Source organism: Hemitrygon akajei, chromosome 1 (genome assembly GCF_048418815.1).
Source record: "Hemitrygon akajei chromosome 1, sHemAka1.3, whole genome shotgun sequence".
Lineage (NCBI taxonomy): Eukaryota > Metazoa > Chordata > Chondrichthyes > Myliobatiformes > Dasyatidae > Hemitrygon > Hemitrygon akajei.
The window spans coordinates 26,639,715-26,659,563 of record NC_133124.1 but is presented as its reverse complement, the minus strand read 5'-3'; the positions used below and the strand labels follow the sequence as shown (position 1 = coordinate 26,659,563).

The 19,849-nt window shown below is 41.6% G+C and overlaps 1 protein-coding gene across 1 annotated transcript in view; it reads left to right on the top strand.

Moving 5' to 3' along the window:
• The window catches only part of stmn2b (stathmin 2b), a 46,090-nt gene that overhangs the window by 22,789 nt on the left and 3,452 nt on the right, over positions 1-19,849 (top strand). Inside the window, exons 3-4 of the mRNA XM_073039989.1 lie at positions 5,223-5,401; positions 18,134-18,325. Coding sequence (XP_072896090.1) covers positions 5,223-5,401; positions 18,134-18,325 — 371 coding nt within the window. The remainder of the gene's footprint in view (positions 1-5,222; positions 5,402-18,133; positions 18,326-19,849) is intronic.

Sequence of the window (19,849 nt, the reverse complement as noted above, 5' to 3'; positions counted from 1 at the left end):
GCCTGTTATTTCCTCAAGGAAATCCAACAGATTTGGCAGGCAAGATTTCCCCTTAAGGAAACTATGCTGATGTCGGCCTACTTTATCATGTGCCTCCAAGTACCCCCGAAACCTTCTCCTTAATAATGGGCACCAACATCTTCCCAACCACTGAAGTCAGGCTAACTAACCTATAATTTCCTTACTCCTGCTTTACTCCCTTCTTAAAGAGTGCAGTGATATTTGCAATTTTGCAGTCCTCTAGAACCATTCCAGAATCTAGAGATTCTTGACAAATCATTACTAATGCCTCCACAATCTCTTCAGCTAGCTCTTTCAGAACGCTGGGGTGTAGTCCATCTGGTCCAGTTAATTTATCTGCCTTCAGCCCTTCAGTTTCCCAAGCACCTTCTCCTTAGTAATAGCAATTTCACTCACTTCTGGCCCCGACACTTATTATTGACTAGTTTATATTCATTTTTCATCTTTTTTTTCTCTTTACAGCTGTTTTAGTTGCCGTCTGTTGGTTCTTAAAGCTTCCCAATCCTTAAACTTCTCACTGAATTTTTGTTATATGTATTACATGCCCTCTCTTTTGCTTTTATGCTTCTAATTTCCCTTCTTGTCCATGGTTGCCTCATCCTCTCTTTGAAATACTTCTTCATCTTTGGGATGTATCTACCCCGAGCATTCTGTATTGTCCCCAGAAACTCCAGCTATTGCTGTTCTGCCATCATCCCTGCTAGCACCCCTTTCAATCAACTTTGGCCAGCTCATATAACCATATTACAATTACAGCACGGAAACGGGCCATCTCGGCCCTTCTAGTCTGTGCCGACGCTTACACTCACGTAGTCCCACTGGCCCTCACTCAGCCCATAACCCTCCATTCCTTTCCTAACCATATACCTATCCAATTTTACTTTAAATGACAATACCGAACCTGACTCTACCACTTCTACTGGAAGCTCGTTCCACACAGCTACCTCTCTCTGAGTAAGGAAATTCTCCCTCATGTTACCCTTAAACTTTTGCCCCCTAACTCTCAAATCATGTTCTCTTGTTTGAATCTCCCCTACTCTCAATGGAAAAAGCCTATCCACGTCAACTCAATCTATCTCCTCATTATTTTAAATACCTCTATCAAGTCCTCCCTCAACCTTCTACGCTCCAAAGAATAAAGATCTAACTTGTTCAGCCTTTCCCTGTAACTTAGGTGCTGAAACCCAGGTAACATTCCAGTAAATCTTCTCTGTACTCTCTCTATTTTGTTGATATCTTTCTTATAATTCAGTGACCAGAACTGTACACAATACTCCAAATTTGGCCTCACCAATGCCTTGTACAATTTTAACATTACATCCCAACTCCTATACTCAATGCTCTGATTTATAAAGGCCAGCATACTAAAAGCTTTCTTCACCACCCTATCCACATGAGATTCCACCTTCAGGGAACTATGCACCATTATTCCTAGATCATTGTGTTCTACTGCATTCTTCAATGCCCTACCATTTACGATGTATGTCCTATTTGGATTATTCCTACCCCAAAATGTAGCACCTCACACTTATCAGCATTAAACTCCATCTGCCGTCGTTCAGCCCACTCTTCTAACTGGCCTAAATCTCTCTGCAAGCTTTGAAAACCTACTTCATTATCCACAACGCCATCTACCTTAGTATCATCTGCATACTTACTAATCCAATTTACCACCCCATCATCCAGATCATTAATGTATATGACAAACAACATTGGACTCAGTACAGATCCCTGAGGCACACCACTAGTCACTGGTCTCCAACCTGACAAACAGTTATCCACCTCTACTCTCTGGCATCTCCCATCCAGCCACTGTTGAATCCATTTTACTACTTCAATATTAATACCTAACGATTGAACCTTCCTAACTAACCTTCCGTGCGGAACCTTGTCAAAGGCCTTACTGAAGTCCATATAGACAACATCCACTGCTTCACCCTCGTCAACTTTCCTAGTAACCTCTTCAAAAAATTCAATAAGATTTGTCAAACATGACCTTCCATGTACAAATCCATGTTGACTGTTCCTAATCCTCATGCCTCTGTAGTTCACTTTACTCAAATGTAATACTGATACATCTGACTTTATCTTCTATTATATTATGATCACTGTCTCCCAAGGGTTCCTTTACCTTAATCTCCTTAATCAAATTTGGTTCATTACAAAACTCCCAGTCCTGAATTGCCTTTCCATCAGTGGGCTCAGCCACAGGTCACTCTAAAAAGCCATCTCGTAGGCATTCAAAATATTTTCGAATTTGCACCTCTGATTCAAAGAAATCAAAGGTGAAAAGAAAGCTGGGAGTCCTTGTGAAGGATTCCCTAAAGGTTAACTTTTTGTGCCAGTGGTGAGGAAGGCAAATGCAATGTTAGCATTCATTTCAAGAGGACTAGAAGGTAGGAACAAGGATGTAGTGCGGAGGCTGAATATGGGACTGGTGAGGCCTTACTTGGAGTATTGTGAGCAGTTTTGGGCTCCTTATCTAAGAAAGGATGGGCTGACATTGAAGAGGGTTTAGAGGAGGTTTAGAGAATGAATCCAGGAATGAAAACGTTATTGTATGAGCAGTATTTGATGGTTTTGGGCTTGTACTCACTGGAGTTTAGAAGAATGGGTGGGGCGGGGGGGGAGAGAAACTCATTGAAACCTATCAAATATTGAAAACTCTGGGTAGAGTAGTAGGGAGAATGTTTCCTGAGTAAGTGGGTGAGTCTAGGACCAGAGGGCACCGCCTTAGACTAGAGGGATGCTCATTTAGAACTGAAATGAGAAGGAATGTCTTTAGACAAAGGGTAGTGAATCTGTGGAATTAATTGCCACAGTTATTGGGGATACTTAAAGCAAGCTTGATAGGTTCTTGATTAGTCAGGGTGTCAAAGGAGAAAGCAGGAGAATGGGGCTGAGAGGGATAATAAATCAGCGATGATGGAATGCCGGAGCAGATTTACTGGGCTGAGTAGCCTAACTCTTACGTTCTTACTCTACAAATTCTCTCTCTTGGGATCCAGCACCAACCTGATTTTTCTAGTCTACCTGCATATTGAAATCCTCCGTGACAATTGTAACACTGCCCTTATTACATGCCTTTTCTATCTCTCATTGAAAATTATGTCCCTCATCCTGGCTACTGTTCTAGTACATAACACCCATCAGGGTCTTTTTACCCTTGCAGTTTCTTAACTCTAGCCACAAGTTTCATTTAAGTATTCTTCCTAAATATTATAAAATTAATATAAGTATTAGTTATGAATTATTTTCCTAAACACAGCAAATTCTCACTTGCAATCAACCAGACTGTACTTTATGGGATTGCATAACAAGGATAAAATTCAGTATGAGCCATCTCAGCTATTGCCTCAGGCCACGTTAAAGACCCTTAGCATCTGGATGTGCTCTTTTCACCTTGTTATCATTGAGGAGGAGGTACGGGAGCCTGAAAACCCACACTCAACGTTTTAAAAGTAGCTTCATCTCTCAACCTTCAGATTTCTGAATGGTCCATGAATCCATAAAAACTATCCCATTATCCATCTTTGCACTATTTATACTTTTAACCTAGAGGAATGTTATGACTTGCACCGTACTTCTGCTGCAAAATAACAAATTTCACAATATAATCAACGTTTACAGTAAATTTAATATCAAAGTACATATATGCTACCATATAGTACATTGAGACCCATTTTCTTGCAGTCATTTACAGCAAGAAAGGAAAAATAGAATAGAGTTTACAAAAAGCCATACGTTTACAGGCAAAGACCTTTAGACATAGGAGCAGAATTAGGTTATTCGGCCTGTCAAATCTGCTTTGCCGTTCCATCATGGCTGATTTATTATCCCTCTCAACCCTATTCTCCTGCCTTTTCCTCGTAATTCTGGTAGCCCTTGTTAATCAAGAACCTCTGTTTTAAACATACCCAATGACTTGGCCTCCACACTTGTCTGTGGCAATAAATTCCACAGATTCACCACCCTCTGGCTAAAGAAATCCCTCATCATTTCTATTCTGAAGGGACGTCATTCTATTCTGAGGCTTTGCCCACCGGTCCTAGACTCCCCTACATTCTCCCGTCCACTCTATCTTGGCCTTTCAATATTAGATGGATTTCAATGAGACTTCCCCCCCGCCCCCCCAACCCACCCCATTCTTCTGAACTCCATTGAGTACAGGCCCAGAGCATTCAAACATTCCTCAGACGTTAACCCTTTCATTCCCAGGATCATCCTCCTGAACCTCCTCTGGACCCTGTCCAATCCTTAGAATAAGGAGACTGACTAAGAACCAAAGTCAGTGATAATAAACCTGTTTTTGATTCTGATTCTGAATCTGCAAAGAAGTAGTCTCTCATCAAATTGTTAGGTTCAAAGTTGAAAGTAAATTTACTATTAAAGGACATACTGTACATGTAACCACACACAGCCCTGAGATTCATTTTCTTGTAGGCATACTCAATAATTCAAATAACCGTCATATAATCAATAAAAGACCACACTAACTGAGTGTACAACCAGTGTGCAAAAGACAACAAACTGTGGCAATACAAAAAGCAATAATAATAATAAATACATAAGCAATAAATATCAAAAACACAAGATGAACAGTCTTTGAAAGAGAGTCCATAGATTGCAGGAACAGTTCAGTGATTGGCCAAGTGAAATTGAGTGAAGTTATCCCCTTTGGTGGTGTGAGTCCTGAGGCTCCTGAACCTTCTTCCTGATGCTTTTCTTTTGCCAGAGATCAGAGAATGGATAAGGTGTCTGAGTGCGACCACCAGCTGTAACTTAGGGATGTGATATAAAAGTAATCAGACCAACCACTTCCTCATTCAAAGAATCTACAGAAGATATCAAGAGCATCAGTTTACTCTTTAAGCTTATCACTCTTTTTGCAATGGACATTAGCTGTGATGCGTGCAGTTCCAGATTAATGAAAGGGTGTCGCACAGCTGAAGTCAATAGAATTCCAGAACCAATTAAGGCAAAAAACTGTAAACTTTGCTTCAGTGGACTTTGGCTAACTCACTCACTTGTTGACAGGCATATTGAGGCATCACTATTTTCTTCCCATAGGACGATAAGTTTATTTCTCTCATTTGAAACCCATTGTACTTAGATTGCTACTTTGAACTGATGCACTGTTCTGATGCAACGTGTTTCTGCGGTAAGATGCACAAGTTCACTCTACAAGTGTTACTTTACAGACATGGAAGTGAAGCAAATCAACAAGCGTGCCTCAGGTCAATCTTTTGAGGTGATCTTGAAGCCACCTTCCCCAGAAGCAATGCCAGCTCTGGACCGAACTCTGTCACCTCCAAAGAAGAAGGACCTCTCTTTGGATGAGATCCAGAAGAAGCTTGAGGCTGCAGAGGACAGAAGGAAGGTAAAAAAAATTGTGCTTTGGGTTGTGCTGGATAAAATAATGATGAAGAAAATGAAATATCTCTTGGAGATGTGATGCAGAACCAAATAAGTTGGAGGTCATAAACACAAGAGATTCTGCAGATGCTGGAAATCTAGAGGAACATCCACAAAATGCAGGAGGAACTCAGCAACATCTATGGAGAGGAATGATCAATGCAAAGTTTTGGGCTGAGACCGTTTATCAGAACTGGAGTGGAAGGGGGAAGCAGACAGAATAAGAAGGTAGGGGAGGGGACGGAATACAAGCTGGCAGGTGATAGGTGAAACCAAAAGAAGGGAAAGGTACATCAGTGGGGGAAGGAGAGATGAAGTGAGAAGCTGGGAGGTCATAGTTAGGAAAGGTAGAGCGCTGAAGAAGAAGGAATCTGATAGGAGAGGAGAGTGGACCATGGGAGAAAGGATAGGAAGAGGGGCACCAGAGGGATGTGATGGGCAGGTGAGGAGAAGGGGTAAGAGGAGAGCCACAATAGGAAATGGAAGAAGAGGGAGGGGGGAGAAATTACCAGAAGTTAGAGAAATCAATGGTCATGCCTTCAGGTTGGGAGCCACTCTCCATCCTGATAGCATAAAGAGTTAGAGATCAGTTTCTGTTCTGTGTGGATTTAGTTAATCTTAGCAACTGGCAGTGGGAGTGTTGTTACAGTTCTGTATGCACTAAAGGTATTAAGGATATCTTGGGAATAAAGCAAGATACCATAGTTCCCATGGCTGAAAGTTTAGCAGCACTCCCAATCCATGTTATTTAAAGTGGGGGTTGATTGATTCTTGATTAGTAAGGGTGTCAAAGGTTCTAGAGAGAAGGCATGAGAATGGGGTTGAGAGGGAAAGTAAATCAGCCAGGATCCAATGGTGGAGCAAACTGGATGGACTGAATAGCCTAATTCTGCTGCTGTGTCTTCTGGTCTTCTGCTCCCACATTCTGGTTGTTCTGGGCTGGAAGGAACAGTGTATTGGATATGATAATTTAGCAGTAATGCTTTGGTTAAGAGTTTTGAGAGTTATAGAACAAAGCATCACATTTAATGAAACAGAAATGAAGGATGCACACAAAGTTTGTTATAAAAGTTCACTGCAGTAACAGTGATTACTGAAAAAGCATCTGAGCCATACTTTCATGATGTGCTTTGTAATTAAGTTTTAAGGTGCTTGGACGTAGGTACGGAGCAGATGTCAGGGGTAAGTTTTTAATGCAGAGAGTGGTGAGTGCGTGGAATGGGCTGCCGGCAGCGGTGGTGGAGGCGGAAACAATAGGGTCTTTTAAGAGACTCCTGGATGGTCACATGGAGCTTAGAAAAATAGGGGGCTATGGGTAAAGCCTAGGTAGTTCTAAGGTATGGACATGTTCAGCACAGCTTTGTGGGCCAAAGGGCCTGTATTGTGCTGTATGTTTTCTATGTTTCAATAAGAGAATCAGTTATCTTGCATTCACAAACAGACATGACCATGTGTTTCCTATTTTTTGTCGTTTAAAGCTGGCTAATTAAAATATGAAACTAAATTTCAAAACAGGCCAGTGGCAGCACCTGCGGTGTGATCCATTTTGGGCAGCCCAATCCTGTTAAACCCAGTAAAAAATCATAATTAGCCTTGTTTGTCATATGGACATTGAAACCTACAATGAAGTGTGTTGTTTATGTCAAATCAGATCAGCAGGGATTGTGATGGGGGCATCCCGGAAGTTTTGCCACACTTCCGATGCAAACATAGCATACCCACCTCTCACTAACCCTATCCGTACGTCGTTTGAATGCGGGAGAAAACCAGACCACCCGCAAGAAAGCCACACGGTCACAAGGAGAACATACAGAATCCCTTATAGATGGTGCCGAGAATCCAACCCCGATCTTACAGCTGGCACTATAAAGCAATTAACCACTACACCACCGTGATGGCGCTAGAGTTACTGTGGTGCAGCGACCAGCCAACCTGCAAGTCTGCGTTGGTACGAAGGGGCCGCTGTACAGGATCGGGAAAAGCGGCAGTGGGTTGTGAACTCAGCCAGCTCCATCATGGGCACTAGCCTCCCCAACACTGAGGGCATCTTCAAATGGCAATGCCTCGAAAAGGGCATCATCATTTAGGACCCCAAACACCAAGGTCTTATTAGTACCATCACGGCAGAGGTACAGGAGTCTGATCTTCTCCTGTCTTTGGATCTGTCTTCACTAGGGAAGACACAAACAATCTCCCAGATGTAATAGTGGCCAAAGGAACTAGGGTAAAGGATGAACTGAAGGAAATTTATATTAGGCAAGAAACGGTGTTGGATAGACTGTTGAGTCTGAAGGCTGACAAGTCCCCGGGACCTGATGGTCTGCATCCCAGGGTACTTAAAGAGGTGGCTCTAGAAATCGTGGACGCATTGGTAATCATTTTCCAATGTTCTATAGATTCAGGAACAGTTCCTGCTGATTGGAGGGTGGCTAATGTTGTCCCACTTTTCAAGAAAGGAGGGAGAGAGAAAACAGGGAATTATAGACCGGTTAGCCTGACGTCAGGGGTGGGAAAGATGCTGGAGTCAATTATAAAAGAGGAAATTACGACACATTTGGATAGCAGTAGAAGGATCAGTCCGAGTCAGCATGGATTTATGAAGGGAAAATCATGCTTGACTAATCTTCTGGAGTTTTTTGAGGATGTAACTATGAAAATGGACAAGGGAGAGCCAGTGGATGTAGTGTACCTGGACTTCCAGAAAGCTTTTGATAAAGTCCCACATAGGAGATTAGTGGGCAAAATTAGGGCACATGGTATTGGGGGCAGAGTACTGACATGGATTGAAAATTGGCTGGCTGACAGGAAACAAAGAGTAGCAATTAACGGGTCCCTTTCGGAATGGCAGGCTGTGACCAGCGAGGTACCGCAAGGTTCGGTGCTGGGACCGCAGCTGTTTACGATATACATTAATGATTTAGATGAAGGGATTAAAAGTAACATTAGCAAATTTGCCGATAACACAAAGCTGGGTGGCAGTGTGAAATGTCAGGAGGATGTTATGAGAATGCAGGGTGACTTGGACAGGTTGGGTGAGTGGGCAAATGCATGGCAGATGCAGTTTAATGTGGATAAATGTGAGGTTATCCACTTTGGTGGCAAGAACAGGAAGGCAGATTACTATCTAAATGGAGTTAAGTTAGGAAAAGGGGAAGTACAATGAGATCTAGGTGTTCTTGTACATCAGTCAATGAAAGCAAGCATGCAGGTACAGCAGGCAGTGAAGAAAGCTAATGGCATGCTGGCCTTTATAACAAGAGGAATTGAGTATAGGAGTAAAGAGGTCCTTCTGCAGTTGTACAGGGCCCTGGTGAGACCCCACCTGGAGTATTGTGTGCAGTTTTCATCTCCAAATTTGAGGAAGGACATGCTTGCTATTGAGGGAGTGCAGCGTAGGTTCACAAGGTTAATTCCCGGAATGGCGGGACTGTCATATGTTGAAAGATTGGAGCGACTGGGCTTGTATACACTGGAATTTAGAAGGATGAGAGGGGATCTGATTGAAACATATAAAATTATTCAGGGATTGGACACAGTGGAGGCAGGAAGCATGTTCCCGCTGATGGGTGAGTCCAGAACTAGAGGCCACAGTTTAAGAATAAGGGGTAGGCCATTTAGAACAGAGATGCGGAAAAACTTTTTCACCCAGAGAGTGGTGGATATGTGGAATGCTCTGCTCCAGAAGGCAGTGGAGGCCAAGTCTCTGGATGCATTCAAGAGAGAGTTAGATAGAGCTCTTATAGATAGCGGGGTCAAGGGATATGGGAAGAGAGTAGGAACGGGGTACTGATTGTGTATGATCAGCCATGATCACAGTGAATGGCGGTGCTGGCTAGAAGGGCCAAATGGCCTACTCCTGCACCTACTGTCTATTGTCTATTGACACACAATCAACACTTCAGGAACAACTTCTTACCCTCTGCCATCAGATTTCTGAATGGACAATGAACGCTACTTCACAATTTTTCCTTTTTTTTGCACTGCTTATTTAATTTAATTATTTTACATATTTATTAATTTATAGTTTTTTATGTATTGCACTGTTCAACTGCCACAAGATAACAAATTTGACAAGGTATACGTCGGTGATATTAAACCTGATTCTGATTCTGATTGTTATTACAACATCATTCAGACGCCACACAGACAGAAAATCCGAGGCCAAGTCAGCAGAGCTGTGAAGTGACGCTCTACCAACTGCACCACTGTGGGAAAAGTCTAGTTAATGGAATCACTTTAGCAAAGCCCCAGAATGGAGTTCACCATTGTGTATGGGTCCCAAACACACTTTGTTTCCACTCAGTACATCAGGTTCAATTATCCCTGCATCTCTTTAACTTAAAGAGATGCTTAATTAATATCTATCAATGCCAAATTGAACAGGGGACCTGTAATGTACCTATTCAAACTAATTTCATGGTGATAACATATTAGTGAATGCACTATATATAAAATTTTCACTATCATGCTTTCTAAGTTGAAAAAGCTTAGATAGAAGCAACGTAGGGCCAATGAACATTAAATTAATGTAATACATATTAAAGCAGAAGATATTAATCTGTCATCTGTCAAAGGCATTTAGGGGTGATTATTTTATCTTCTACAAGCCTTGATAATGAGTTTTGAAGTCTTTGGTGCCAGGGACAGTACATCCAATTCCATTCTTACTCGTCCTAACATGCCTGGATAGAACGTTTTTCTGCATAATCAGACCCAAACCACAATTTGAGAGTGGCTCCATCCTTATCATCCACAGATAATCACACAACCTACAGTTTGATTATCTTTTGGTCAGCCATTTGCTTAAAGTAGGCAGATTTTTCTCACCCTTATTAACTCTTCCTAAAATTAACTCAGAGCAGTGATTGTTCTCCAGTGGTAACCTTCTTATGCAAATATGTTACAGCCTTATAGGATCATTTCACAGGTTCCTCTCCCATTTGCCTCTGTGTACCATTGCTACCTCGCTGCCTGAAGGAATTACTTTAACAACCATCTCCTATCAGACTTGTTTCAGTCTTTGAAGTGAAGGTGAACAGAGGTTCACTTCTGGACTTGGCCAAATCGCCATGTTTGGAGCTAATGGGTGAAGAGCTGGTTGCTCAATTCCTCTAACTCTCCATGAAGAATGCGATGTGCTAAGCAGAGGGCACCTCTAACCTTAGTGGTTTTGGATTTGTCTGATTCTGGCTGAATAAGCCCCAACCTAATCCACCAATCCACCTCTAACCTAATTGAAGCAGGGAAAATCCTACGTTAGCCTTAAGTTCAAAATCAGGTCTTTGACCAAAGAATCGATGAAAAGAGAGGAGGAGCCTTCTAAAACCATATAGCTTGTGCACATAATTAAAAAATCTACACTCAGTGACCACTTTATTATGCACCTCCTGTACTTAACAAAATAGCCAATGAGGGTATGTTTGTGGTCTTCTGCTGTTGTAGCCCATCCACTTCAAGGTTCATCGTGTTCTGTGTTCAGAGATACTCTTCTGCACTCCACTGTTATAACATGTGGTTATCTGTGTTACTGTCAGCTTCATTCAGCTGGAACCAGTCTGTCCATTCTCCTATGATCTCTCTCATTAACTCTCCCAGAATTGCCACTTACTGGATTTGTTTTTGTTTTTACACAATTCTCTGTGAACTCTAGAGACTGATGTGCACAAAAATCCCAGATCAGCGGTTTCTGAGATACTCAAGCCTCCCCATCTGGCACCAACAATCGTTCCACGGTCAAAATCCTTTGGATCACATTTCTTTCTCATTCTGATGTTTGGCTCAGTGCAACACGGGTGAAGTCCTCCCTTCTATTGAACACATGTACACAGAGCACTGTCACAGGAAAGCAGCATTCATCATCAAGGACCCCCACCATACAGGCCATACGCTCTTCTCTCTACTGCCATCAAGTGAAAGGTACAATGGCCTCAGGACTCACACTACCAGGTTCAGGAACAGTTATTACCCCTCAAACATCGGGCTCTTGAACCAGTGAGGATAACATCATTCAACTTCACATGCCCCATCACTGAACTGTTTCCACCAACTATGGACTCACTTTCAAGGACTCTTCGTCATGCTTTCAATTTTTATTGCTTACTTATTATTATTATTATGATCTTCTCTTTTGCATTTGCACAGTTTATTGTCTTTTGCACACTGATTATTTGCCCACCCTGTTAAGTAAGGTCTTTCATTGATTCTATTATAGTTCTTGGATTTATTGAGTATGCCCCCAAAATAGAAACATAGAAAACCTACAGCACAATACAGGCCCTTCGGCCCACAAAGTTGTGTCAAACATGTCCCTACCTTATAAATTACTAGGCTTACCCATAGCCCTCTATTTTTCTAAGCTCCACGTACCTATCCAAAAGTCTCTTAAAAGACCCTATTGTATCTGCTTCCAACACTGTTGCCAGCAGCCCATTCCATGCACTCACCACTCTCTGCGTTATATTAAAAAAAAACTTACCCCTGACATCTCCTCTGTACCTAATCCCCAGCACCTTAAACCTGTGTCCTCTTCTGGCAACCATTTCAGCCCTGGGAAAAAACCTCTGACTATCCACACGATCAATGCCTCTCATCATCTTATACACCTCTATCAGGTCAGAAATAACAAATCTCAGTGTTTATATGGTGACATATATGTACTTTGATTACTCTGAACTTTGATCCAAATAACAACTGACCATTTCTGCCTGATTTTATGCATTGAGTTCTTACCACATGATTGGCTGACTAAATATTTGCATTAACGAGCAGGTGTGGCCACTGGGTGTATATTCCAAGCACAGGTATAAATAATACCTCATCACTACATTCAAGTCAATGTAATTTCTTTATTAGGCCATGTTCACAATTAAATCTAATTCATTGTACTAGTTAAGTACATTTTAACAACTGCTTTCATCATGATTATCTTTCATTAATACGTGCAAATGGATGCATATTAGTAATATAGCACATTGCACTATTATAAAAATGGTGATTGCTATGCACAATATACCATAATTTCTCAGTCTGGTCCTTTAGAAATGAAGTTCAAATGACTGAAGGAATGCACCTGTCACAGTAACATTACTTATTTACTGTAGTAAATATGCATACAGTTCTTACTGTAAAATAAATGATTTTATAAATGAATGATACCCAACCAGGGTAGGTTTTACACGGTGAGTGGTAGGGCACTGGGGAGTGCAGTAGAACAGAGGGATCTGGAGAACACAGATCCATAATTCATTGAAGATGGTGTCACAGGTAGATAGGATCATAAAGAAAGGTTTTGGCACTTCAACTTTCATAATACAAACTACTGAGTACAGGAGATGGAATAGAAACATAGAAAACCTACAGCACAATACAGGCCCTTCGGCCCACAATGCTGTGCCAGACATGTCCTTATTACCTTAGAAATTACCTACGGTTACCCATAGCCCTCTATTTTTTCTGAGCTCCATGTACCTATCCAGGAGTCTCCTAAAAGACCCTATCGTATCCGCCTCCACCACCGTCACCAGCAGCCCATTCCATGCACTCACCACTCTCTGCGTAAAAAAACTTACCCCTGACATCTCCTCTGTACCTGCTTCCAAGCAACTTAAAACTGTGCCCTCTCATGTTAGATGAAATTCTGTAAGACGTTGGTGAGGCCTAATTTGGAGCACTGTGTGCAGTTTTGGTCCCTATCTACAGGAAACATGTACGGTAAGTAAGATTGACAGAGTGCGGAGAAAATTTGCAAGGATGTGGCTGGACTTGAGGATCTGAGTTATAGAGAAAGCTTGAATAGGTTAGGAATTTACTCCCTAGAATGTAGAAGATTGAGGGGAGAATTGGTAGAGGTATACAAAATTATGAGGGGTATAGATAGGGTAAATGCAAGCAGGCTTTTTCCACAGAGGTTGGGTGGGTGAGACTACAACTAGAGGTCATGGGTGAAGGGTGAAAGGTGAAAAGCTTAAGGAGGGACATCTTCACTCAGAGGGAGGTGAGAGTGTGGAACAAGCTGCCGGTGCAGTGTCAGTTTCAACATTTAAGAGAAATTCGGTTAGGTACATGGATGGGAGGGGTATGGAGGGCTGTGGTCCAGGTGCAAGTCGATGGGACTAGGCAGATCAATGGGCAAGCATAGAATAGGTGGGCTGAAGGGCCTGATTCTGTACTGTGGTGTTCTGTGACTATGATTTAGAACAGCAGCATATAACATACTGCAGGGAGGATCAAGATGACAATCGAGTCACTGTTGAGGGCCACCTGTTTGTGATGGATTCTTGCCATTGCCATTCTGACCACCTTCTGTCCCTGGTCACTTTATGGAATCCAATAGCAGAAAATCAACTTCCTGCAGCTTTGCAGCAGTTACATTGGGAAATCTGGATACTGAACCTAAACCGGGTTCAGCAAATCAGTCTTAGCCCAGTTGCCAGGAAGCCAATACAGCTCAGACAATTTACATGTTCTGAATTAATTAACAACTTTTACAATTGCTTTGCTTTCATTTTATAATAGTTTTTAAATTTAATCTTTTTTGATTGTTTATGTTTGTTTTAATAGTATCTAAGCATGTTTCTATCTTTATGACCATATTTACAAATACGCCAAGCTCTTTGACAGTTTTGACAGTCGGTCAGGCAATGGAAGATTTAGCTAGCTGTAGGGGCATATTTGAGGGCAAGACTTCTCACTTACAGCACCAAGGTTCTGCTTTGCGCTGAACCTTGCCCGTTAAGAACTGAACCGCTAAGTGGGGCTGGGGAGCTGTAAGGTGCAGGCACTTTACTGCTCACTGAGGTGGGCCAGGCAGAAGCATCATGAACACGAGGGTCCGTAGCACGCCCACAGGTCACTAACCCTAACTGTACGTCCTTGGAATGTGGGAAGAAACCGGAGCAGCCGGAGGCAACCCACACGGTCAAGGGGAGAATGTACCAATTCCTTACAGACAATGGCGGGCGGAGGGATGTGGAACCCCAATCAGTGGTCACGGCACTGTAAAGCGATTGCACTAACCACGGCACTACCGTCCCACCCTACTTGTGATACTGTACATTATTTCTGCCTGTAACCTATATTGCTTATGGATCTTTGAATGAAGAACCACGTAAACAATATTCCTGCACAGCCTGATCATTGCTGAAGACTAATCATTGACTGCAACACCATAATTGGGTTGACCATAAGACCTTAGAGCAGAATTAGGCCCACCGAGCCTGCTCCACCATTTCATGATGGCTGATCCGAATTTTTATCAGCCCCAATATCTTGCCTCTCCCCATATCCCTTCCTGCCCTGACCAATCAAGAATCTATCAACCTTTGCCTTAAATATACTTAAAGACTCGACCTCCACAGCTGTCTGCGGCAAAGAATTTCTCAGATTCGCCACTCTCTGGCTAAAGAAATTCCTCCTCAACACTGTTCTAAAAGGACACCCCTCCATTCTGAGGCTGTGTCCTCTGGTTTTAGACTCTCCCATCGTAGGAAACATCCTCTCCACATCCACTCTATCAAGGCCTTTCATCATTCGGTAAGTTTCAATTAGGTCACCCCTCATTCATTTGAATTCCAGTGAATACAGGCGGAGAGCCATCAAACACTCTTCATATGACAAGCCATTCAATCCTGGAGTTATTTTTATGAACCTCCTTTGAACCCCTTTCAATGCTGGCACATCTTTTCTAAGATAAGGGGCCCAAAACTGCTCACAATACTCCAAGTGAGTCCTCCCCAGTGCTTTATAAAGTCTCAACATTACATCCTTGCTTCTATATTCTAGTTCACTTGAAATGAATGCCAACATTGCATTTGCCTTCCTCTCCACAGACTCAACCTGCAAATTAACCTTTAGGGAATCCTGCACAAGGACTCCCAAGACCCCTTGCACCTCAGGTTTTCAGTTTGTCCCCCATTACTCCACCATCGTTTTCCAACAGTCTGATATCCATTCTCAACTCTCTTTTACACTTTATGTATCTGAAGAAGTTTTGATATCTTCTTTAATATTACTGGCTAGCTTACTTTCATATTCCATCTTTATCTTCTTTATGACTTTTTCAGTTGTCTTCTGCTGGTTTTTAAAAGCTTCCCATTCCTCTAACTTCCCACTAATTTTTGCTCTATTATATACCCTTTCTTTGGCTTTTATGGTGCCTTTGAGTGCTCTTGTTAGCCACAGTTATGTCATCCTTCTTTTAGAATACTTCTTCCTCTTTGGGATGTATATATCCTGTGCCTTCGGAACTACTTCCAGAAATTCCAGCCATTAGTGCTCTGCTCTCAACCCTGCCAGTGTTATTTCCAATCAATTCTGGCCAACTCCTCTCTCATACCTATGCAATTCCCTTCATTCCGCTTCTCACTCCCAAATTTCAGCATGAATATGATCATGTTATGATTACTTTCCCTTAAGGGTTCTTTTATCTTAAGCTCTTTAATCAATTATAGTTCATTGCATAACACCCAATCCAGAATAGCTGATCCCCTAGTGGCCTCAAGCACAAGCTGTTCTAAAAAGCCATCTCATAGGCATTCTAGAAACTCCTCTTCTTGGAATCCAGCACCAGTCTGATGTTCCCAATCTACCTGCATATTGAAATCCCTCATGACTATCGTAACATTGCCCTTTTGGCATGCAATTTCAAAAGAATTTTCAAAAAAATGCCCACTGTCATTTGTAGGCCACATCCTTACTGCTGTTTGGGGGTCTGTATACAACTCCCATCAGGGTCTTTTTACCCTTGCAGTTCCTTAGCTCTATCCACAATGATTCAACACATTCCAACCCGAGGTTACCTCTTTCTAATGAATTGATTTTGCTTTTTTACCAACAGAGCAATGCTGCTCTGCTGCCTTCCTGCCTGTTCTTTCGATACAATGCGTATGCCCTGACACTAAGCTCCTAGCTAGTCTTCTTTCAGCCATGATTCAGTGATGTCTACATCATACATGTTAACAGTGTCATCTGCTATATTCTGTATACTGCTCTCATTCAAATATAACACTTTCAGTCCTGTATTCACCCTTTTCGATTTTGTTCGCATTTTACATTGCAACTCATCCTGTTGACTACAATTTTGCCCTACGTGCAGCCTCTCCTCACTACACACTGCCTCTGTTTGTAAATCAACTACCTCATCTTCAGAACTATCACTCCGGTTCCCATCACACTGCCAAATTAGTTTAAACCCTCCCAAACAACTCTAGCCAATTTGCCCGCAAAGATATTGGGACCTGTCTGGTTCAGGTGTAACCTGTCCCTTTTGTACAGGTCATACCTTCCCCAGAAGAGATCCCAATGATCCATAAATCTGAACCCCTGTCCCTGCACCAATTCTTTAGCTATGCATTCACCTGCCAAATCATCCTATTCTTACCTCACTGGCATGTGGCACAGACATACTGTAAATCCAGAGATTACTACCTGGGAATCCTGCTTCTCAGCTTTCTACCTGGCTCCCTAAAATTTCTCTTCAGGACCTCCTCACCTTGTCTACCTATGCCATTGGTGCCAAGACTTCTGGCTGCTCACCCTCACCCTTGAGGGTTCTATTGTAGACAGATACCTTTGAGATACGTTTTAATTTTTAACTTTGTGTTAGCATCGACTGAATAGGAGTACCATACTAGCTCAAATGTTTGCCAATGCCTAGTGTAAAAACCTATTTATAATTTACCAATTTATTACTGTAGCCTTGTTTGTAGGGGTTGTCTTACTTGTCACTGTTTATTCCTTCTCCTGGAAGCCACAGGACATGAAATTCAATACAAGCATTTAATTGTTCTTTCACTCTCCCATACAAACTCCATGCCACAACTATCCACACACTTATTTTCATCTTTTAGCAGTTCCCTTTTTATCTTGACTATACTTTTACTGGTAATATTCCCATAGAGCAAGTTTGTTGACTTGTAACTTGTTCTCTCAGTTGATGATCTCCACATAGGCTATTTTGTTTATTCTTTAGCCCTTTCACCACAAATACCCCTGATCTCCACTCAATTTATACCCTATTTAAACATATTCCATTGATGATACTTTAATAATTTTATTCCATCTACTCTGAGAAATCCTTTGTTTAAATTCCAGGGTATTTGGATTTTTGTCCTTGACTGATTCCTTTGTCACAGAAAACCCAGTTATGGTCTTTATTCCCCTGAATAAATGTTGCCTGACCTGCTGAGTTCCTCCAGCATTTTGAGTGTGTGTTTATAGCTGATTATAGCAAGGAAATTCCTTTCTGTGATGAAACAGTGCATTTGAATTGTCAGGAATATTGTGTTGTGTTCCTTTTGTAACCTGCTAATACATTTTCTCCCTGGCAATTTGAATTGAAAAGTATGAATTTTAATGAGTTTGTATAAAGGATGGAGATAAATTAGAGATTTATTTGTTCACACAACTCATTCCTGTTTTCCATTTTTACCTTTTATCATGCTTTCTGTGTCTTTGTTGATAAATGTGACTATTTCTGTGACAAAGTCTTTGCCCTAATTAACAGCATTTTACAATCTGCTTAGAAAGATTGCCACAATCCGAACATAATGTATGAATGCGTGAGACAACACACAGAATATTGGTTGATTATTTAAAAGAAAAGTGGAAATGCATACAGAGTATGTTGGAGAACTGTTTCTAATATGTACATGCATGCACTTGCGAGCAAACATACACATATCTTTTCTGTTGATTGTAGTCTCAGGAGGCCCAGATTCTGAAGCAGCTCGCAGAGAAGAGAGAGCATGAGCGAGAGGTCTTGCAAAAGGCCATGGAAGAGAACAACAATTTCAGCAGGACTGCAGAGGAAAAACTGATCATAAAGATGGAACTGAACAAGGAAAACCGCGAGGCTCACTTAGCTGCTCTTATGGAACGTCTCCGTGAGAGGGTAAATATAAAATAATTTCTGATTACTGGTGTCTATGACAAAAATTCCTCTCATTAGTTCCACCATCTCAGTGGAAGGGGATCATTGGAAACCTTTTGGCTGATTTTCAATCCACTGTATTACCGGCCAGCAATCACTTCATCACAATTTATTACCTGTCAAGCTGAGGAGTTTGAAAATCACCCTGTGTATCCCAAATATCAAGCTTCTCGTTCCTCTTCTTTATATATAAACTAAAATATTCCATAACTGTTTTAAAATGTCTCTCATCCTTTCAACAATGGTACAATACTTTTAATAGTCTATCAGTGAAGGCACCAGGGGCTCAATGGATAGAGGGCAGCATTAAACCATAACCTGTCTCCCAGATACAATAGGCTGAATGTTGACGTATCTTCCCACTGGTCCATACCCATCTTGGCATTTCTTTGCAGCTAAATGTGCTTTTTCATTTGAGAAAAAAATACATTGGCTGGCTAGGAAATCTCGCTGGTACATTTGGATTTTGAAGGAATATTGTGTTTTTTGCGATGTTTGGATTTTTTTTAGAATGTCGTTTAGAGATCAGATTTAACCAGCCCTGAACACTGTTCCACTGGGGAAGAATTATGGGGGTGGGTAAGGTAAAAGTGCAGTTGGAGTTAGGGCCACTTTCATTAGTTATCTCCACCCCCCCCCCCCCAATGGTATTTAGTTTTTTATCTTCAGGCACAGTTAGGCCACCCATCCCAAAGAAATTAGGGACTTACCTCAGTGATATTTTTCCCTCCTGAATCTGCAGTGATTCATTCCAGTTTCAATCAAAATATGAACTACCAAATGAAAGCAGGGCCTGGGAGTAAAAGTTCCCGAGATTTCATGCCCCACGGAGTCAGTGACTGTTTCAGCCAATGAGATGCTGCAGCCGATCCCTCCTGTCCAATACTAAGTAATCAGAAAGGAGAAGAAATACTGAGCACTGCAAGAATCTGGTGGGAACCACAGCTATGCACTGCCCTTATGAAATAGTAATGCATGTTTTCTAGTATGCTCAAGGTGTAAAAAAAGAGCTGTCATTGTAAATAATGGAATAGTAACCTTAATCTACTTGAGAGACAGAGAAATGAACGAAAGGTATATTATGCCTCAGTTGTTCAAAAGTTAAACAATACCTGGAGAATTGTGAGCAATTTCTAGGCACCACTCCTAAGAAAGCATACTCTGGTTTCGACAGCAATGCAGGGTAAATTTGGATTTAGAGTTTCATTGGAAAGAGATTACATTACCATTAGAGATTGCATTGGCCGGAGTTTAAAATGTTATGGGCTGGTTTGATGGATATTTTCAAGGGGAATCAGTAAAGTTTGCTGGAGAGTCTAGAACCACAGTACATTGTTTGAAAATTACACCCAAGTCATTCAGCTGCACTTCCACACAAAGTAGTAGTGTGGAATTGTTTTGCTAATGGAATTTATTGCTAGTACAGTTGTTAATTTTAAATCTGGCACATTTTATAATTTTCAATATTAAGGATTTTGGGGGAAA